Source organism: Scomber japonicus, chromosome 21, assembly GCF_027409825.1.
Source record: "Scomber japonicus isolate fScoJap1 chromosome 21, fScoJap1.pri, whole genome shotgun sequence".
Classification (NCBI taxonomy): domain Eukaryota; kingdom Metazoa; phylum Chordata; class Actinopteri; order Scombriformes; family Scombridae; genus Scomber; species Scomber japonicus.
Genome location: NC_070598.1, coordinates 7,647,390 through 7,653,389, shown reverse-complemented (window position 1 = coordinate 7,653,389; position 6,000 = coordinate 7,647,390). Strand labels below are relative to the sequence as shown.

General features: G+C 43.8%; 1 protein-coding gene across 1 annotated transcript; it reads right to left on the bottom strand.

The window, feature by feature from the left end:
• Positions 1–335: 335 nt before the first annotated feature.
• On the bottom strand, positions 336–5,439 carry and1 (actinodin1). The gene is made up of 7 exons (XM_053342846.1): positions 5,367–5,439; positions 3,265–3,309; positions 2,864–3,009; positions 1,944–2,351; positions 1,445–1,693; positions 1,122–1,334; positions 336–926 (listed from the first exon to the last, which is right to left on the bottom strand). Exons 1-7 carry the CDS (start codon positions 5,437–5,439, stop codon positions 336–338), a joined length of 1,725 nt encoding a protein of 574 aa, XP_053198821.1.
• Positions 5,440–6,000: the final 561 nt, after the last annotated feature.

The window sequence follows — 6,000 nt, the reverse complement described above, 5'->3', positions numbered from 1 at the left end:
AGCTGAGGATTGAGAAGTCATTACACATTCGAGTGGTTTGAAGTGGAAACTGGAAAGCAATAGGCCAAAGCAACAGGTCTAAAGCAGCTAAAGACATGACAATATTGCTAGAACACCCTCTGCTTTGTAAGTGTGTTCCTACAACTGTAAGTTAGGTGTGAATGTAGGTGGAGACATCCTCTATGATTCATTCATTGGGTCCATAGACTTATCCGGTCCCATATCTGGTCCAGTTCAGATTTTCTGTGCGCTGTGTGAGACGGTCAAGGGCTAAGCTACAAGAACGCACAGGACTGTGTATTCATGTCCATCTGCATGCATGTGTGTTAGCGTATTTATTTCTTGCGGTAGTCATCTCCATAAGCTCTGTGATCATCCTGCTCAGGGAACTGGTCTCCATAGCGCCTCAGTATGTCCTGGATGCTGGGCATACCCTGTGAGAGTGGCTGGTAGGGCATGTGAGGCTCCTCCTGGCCACTCTGGAAGGGCTCTGCCTCATACTGCTCCTGTTCCTGCTGCTCTGGCTGCTGCTCACTATGTGCTGCCCCCTGGTTGTGATCCTCCTCAGCGTGATGCTCAGCCTGACCGTCAACGCGACGCAGGCGGCAGTCGCGGTCATACTCTGGGTCGCAGTGTGGGTTGGAAGGCTCCAGGACTCCATTGCGGGTGCCATCAGCATTCACATGGGGCTCATAGGCCTCTGCCTGGTAGGGAACACGGCGGTGTGCTCCAGAGCGAGGCTCGGTGGGTTTCACCGGGAAGCAGTCACGATCGTAGCCAATGAAGCAGTCATAGCCTTCCTTGGTTTTACCTGGGGGACCCAGAGGGTGGCGCTCCTCTCGGGCTGGCTCCTCATAGTTGGGTTGGGAAAAAGGGTACTGCTGCCTGGGGTTGGGAGGACCACGACGATGCATGGCAGCCGCAGCCTCATGCATTGCAGAGAAAGGATCATTGGGGTTAGATTCTGGAGCAGCCTCCATGCGTGGAGCATGTGGGTCATTTTCTTGAGCTTGGGCAATGTATCGGCGCAGCATTGCATATGGGTCATTAGCCGGAGGAGAAGTTGGAGCACTAGCCTGGCGGTACATAGCATAAGGATCATTAACTCTGTTAGCATTAGCATAAGCATCTCTAAACATGGCATAGGGGTCATTGTACTGTTGAGCATCCGAAGGGGCAGCACGTATGGCAGCAGCCTCCTCTTTCTCTTCAATTGTGTATGCCTCTGGGGGAGTGGAAAATCTGGTGGCTGTGAGAGGGTTGCAGTTATCCTCAAACAGAGGGTTGCAGGATCCAGGGCCGGCAGGGGCAGGGGGGTTAGGGGCACGGGGCGCCTGGAGGGACAGATTAAAAGATACAGTCATGCCATAGATTCAAATAACATACAAAAAACAAGGATGCAAATTTGTTAGACTGAATCTATATAATAAATCAATCCTACCACTAGGGAGGCAGCATAGGCACAGAAGGGATCACGTGGATCACAGTTGGGGTACTGCAGGTAGACACCAGAGGGGGCTTTCTGCACCAGTTTGGGTTTACAGTTGGGGTCTTTCTTTGGGTCACAGCCGAGGTGGGCGTAGGAAGGGAGGGACCCGGCGGATGGTGCATGCCCGTAGGCAGCTCTCAGATGGTATTGCAGACACTCAGTGTCCTCAGAAGAGCAGATACGCAGCAGCTCGGCCTTCTGCTCCTGAAAAAGAGTCCGAGATGGTACCATTATATCTTTAAGGCTAGATACACAACTTTGCCTTGCAGTTTAAAGATACTTGTTTGAGACACATCTAGCCACCTAGAAGCAGCTGCTAAAATCCTCATTAAAATATAGTACATTATAATAATAAGACATTTTATTTAAAGGCGCCTTTCTTAGCACTCAAGGACACTGTACAGAGTTACAAAATACTGTAATAATAATAAACCAATGCTGTCTAATGGCATACCTTGGAAAGGAAAGGTGCTGAAGATGGAGCGTAGTAGTGATACCCTGACTTTGGATCCTTTGCTGGAGCAGAACGGACGTACAGAGGGGCTGGGCCCTTAACTGGAGCAGGTTGGGGGGCAACTGGGATTACCAGGGGCTGGTATGGGCTTTTGCCCTGGAGCAAAGCAGCATACAGGCAGTAAGGATCTTTGGTTGGGTCACAGGTTTTCACTGGTGCAGGTTTGGGTGGCTCAGCTTTAGGTTTGGGCCTGCTGGTATATGATGACACGCAGTTGGGGTCATCAGAATCTGCGCAGGACTTGTAGATATCCCCCAGGTGACGCAAGTAGGCTTTGTAGGAGCGACGTCCCTCAGCACGGTTCTTGTTCTGGAGGTAGGCCAGGTAGATGCGGTCCATCTCCTGAACCTGAGTTGTGAGTTTTATTGGTGAGGCAGTCAGATGATGAATGGGCACATTTTGGAAACAAACAACAGAACAAAGACAAATATCCATTGTTGCCTTGAAAGGATTGTTAAATGTCTCCTTCTTAATGATGCCCAGCAGCTGTTGTCAGCTTGAATTCAAAGCTGATAGTTGACTCTTATGATACGTTTTAGCAGCAGGATAAACATTAAAACATTCATAGAAACATTTAATGAAATTCCTGCTGCAATAAACTACAAAATAGCTAAAAAGCACTGCTTATTTGTCAAATACAATATTGTAGTGATTCATTTGGGACATGCTAATAACATAGATAGTGATTTGGGAAGTTCTATAAACTTTACACCTGTACTAATCGATTCTTTGGGCAGGTGACATTGGCTGCTTAAAGTAGCTAAAATGTAAAGAGTGTCACTTTCAGACTTTCATTAGATAAAGTAACTTGTGAACTTAGTATTAGTGAAAAAAATCCAAAGATAATAGTGTTTACTCACTGCTTCCTGGTTGCCATTGTCAGTGAAGAACTTGTACCAGCCCCAGAAGTCAGAGTGCTGTTTGTACCAGCTGATGTTCCTGCGGTTGCGGATCAGCCTCCTGTGTAACTCTGCAGCCACCGCCTTCCCCTGGACATTTTCTCCCTCTGATGGTGGAAAAAAAGGGAAGTCACTGCTGATCCTAAGGCTTCCAAACTTCAACATCATATTCAAGGACTTTCGAGGGCCATTTAAAGTTTATAACATTAAATTCAAGGACTCAAACTCATTATGTTTTGAGGGTCAGACATTATTATATCACATTAGACATCTTTCATGGCTGTTGACACTCATTTTTCAACAACTAATCCCTGGCACTGTGTACCTTTGAGAAACCAATGTGTTAAAAATCACATATTTACCATCTCCTTTGGCCTTCTGTACAATTGGTCCAGCAGACAAAAATGCTATAAAAACAGACACAGAGAAACAAAAACAGATGTGAAAACTAAGTTGCTGAAGTTGGGGTAAAATCCTGGAAATTGCTTACTCACAATTCTGACTTTTTAAATGTGTTAGTAATACACAAGTGATAATATATGACATTAAACCTCAAACACTTTCAGGCAGATATCATTCATTAAATAGGGCAGGGGTAATTGGCTCTGCCTGAAGGGCTGGTGACTGCAGCTCTTTGTAGATTTTTATAGGAGCCTGTAACATCAAACCTCATGCTGTGTTTTCAAAGAGCTGTGTTTGCACTTGCTTGCTGTGTATGTGTGTGTGTGTGTGTGTGTGTGTGTGTGTGTGCTCATATGTATGTGTACTGTTTGACCCCATGCGCTTGAGGGAACAGTGAATTCAGCTCTGCTCCCGGTTTCTTTCATCTCCACAGGGAAAAGGTGTTAATGCTTTAAAGAGGGAGAGGAAGAGGATGAGGAGGAGAAGGAGGAAGAATATGAAGGGGAACAGACGACAGGTTTAAAAAGAGAGATCCAGGGGGGATAATTCAGGGTTACGTGGCGCGTGTCGGAAGTGAGGGAAAAAACATCAATCTCCTGATTTAAAAAAACTTTTGATAAGCTTTGATGGGGTAATCAGAGAGTTGCTGGGTGCATTGGAGCATTTAAGGTCACAGAGGAAGGATAACAAGCAAAGGTATGTATTTGCAGAGGAAGACAGAATTAAAAGAAAGAGGGAGAAGTGAAGGTGACCCGCAGTGATGGAGAGATGTGGAGAGGAGGAGGGTGGGCTAAATGATGCTGTCTCAGTGTATCCGCTGTTTTTACGAGCCTGTAAAAGGGAGAGAAAAAAATCTGGCGGGCACATCTGGAAACAGCAGAGCTTTAAGAGGGCAAAGGAGGAGGTGATGCTGACAGGTACTAATTTTTTACAGAACCAGGAACGATGAAAGAAACTCATCCTCCTCCTCCTATTTTTTTACTCACTAAGTGTCATTTAGAAAACCATTTTTAAAGGGAAAGATGAGTCCTGCTCCTTGTAAATATGCCAATCATGTCTTAAGCAAACTAGAACCAGGTGGTGGAGGAGCAACCTGTCTTCACATTGCTGCATTAGATGATATATGACAATCACAGGCTGTGTCAGAAAGCCATATAATGATATATATGAAGCACGTCTGAGTTACGACCACCTTCAGCAAGTGTGGCAATGACATGAGTCCATGTCCATGAACTGACAGTGTGGCTAACCTTTAGCTTTAACAAACAAACCTTGAAAATGACTGTGAAGCTATAACTCAAGTCAAATTAATTTTGAAAAGCAGGTTCACGCAAACAGAGGAGCAAAAAAACAGAATGAAACTAAAGATTGTAGGTTAAGTGAGTAATTTTATGGAAGATGAGGAAGAAAAGTATCATCCTGTTTGGGCATATGTAAGAGAAATCTAATTATGTGTAGATATTATAGGATTTAATGGTTTCCCAAATCTATACAATTGAGCTTTGAAAAAGGAGACAGAAAACATACATAATAGATACACAATACAGAATAGCTCCATCAAAATCATGATTACTGTCCACGAGGTTTGAATGATGTTTAATTACTTTTACGTAAGCCTTTTCATTATTCAGTGACTACAAAAATACCTTGTATCATTTTGCCATTTTATCAAATTGTACCTATGTTGTCTTGGCATAAAAGCTCTAAATTATGACCATTAAAAAGAGGAAAATCACTGCTGTGTCTCCAGCTGACAGTTTTCTTCAATGCATCCCTATAATAAGCAGGTCTGATTCATAGCTGGCCAAAGTAGAGTGAGGTAATTTGGTATATTTCTCAACTTTTATATGATTCATTCTCTATTCACTATGATCAAAACCTAACCAAAATGTATAGTCTTCTTTGATTTTGTTTCATAACAACTTACATCATTAGTTGTGCTTTGATAAAAATGTTTTTTATTCAAACATAGTAACCACCTGGATTGCAGTAACGATATACTTAAAGACATGACCTTGGTTATGTAATGAATGATCCCTACCAATTCCCACTTTGTACTCACCAGGCAGCAACATCACAACCAGCAGAGTGGTGATGATCACACCAGAGAAACTGGTTCTCCGTCGTCCAGCCATGACTTCACCTCCTCTTCTACTGTCGAAACCAAAACAACTGGTGTCAAAAACATCTTAAAATGACAACACAAAACATCTTTCTCCTGAGCTTTGTGTTGAATTTGAAGTTTTCTGTTAATACTCCCATGTGTATCTAATGTACTCAAGACACTACTGCAAAGATATCAAACCACCCAGAGTAAGAAACTGAAATGTTTATCTGCCACTGTGACTGGATGCTCTTTTAAGAGGAGCTCCAAAATAGTTGGTTACCTGCAAGAGTACTCAGCAGTCCAGAAAAAAACTGTTAAGAAGTGTTAAATGTCCACCCTGATCACAACCTAAGACCTGGAGAGCTGGAAGTGACCCCTGCAGCTTGGAAGTGAAGTCTGATTCTGAAGCTTTAAACAAACATGTTGCCACAAGGCTCCCGGCTGTGTTGCAGCCACTGGTTTGTCATCATAAAACCAGAACCAAGTGTTTCTTGGTGGTCAAACTTGACTTCAACCTGAACTTGAATCCCTTGGTAAGTACCTAAATGTAACAAGCTGAACATGCAGGAGTGGTCTCTTACCTGTGGTT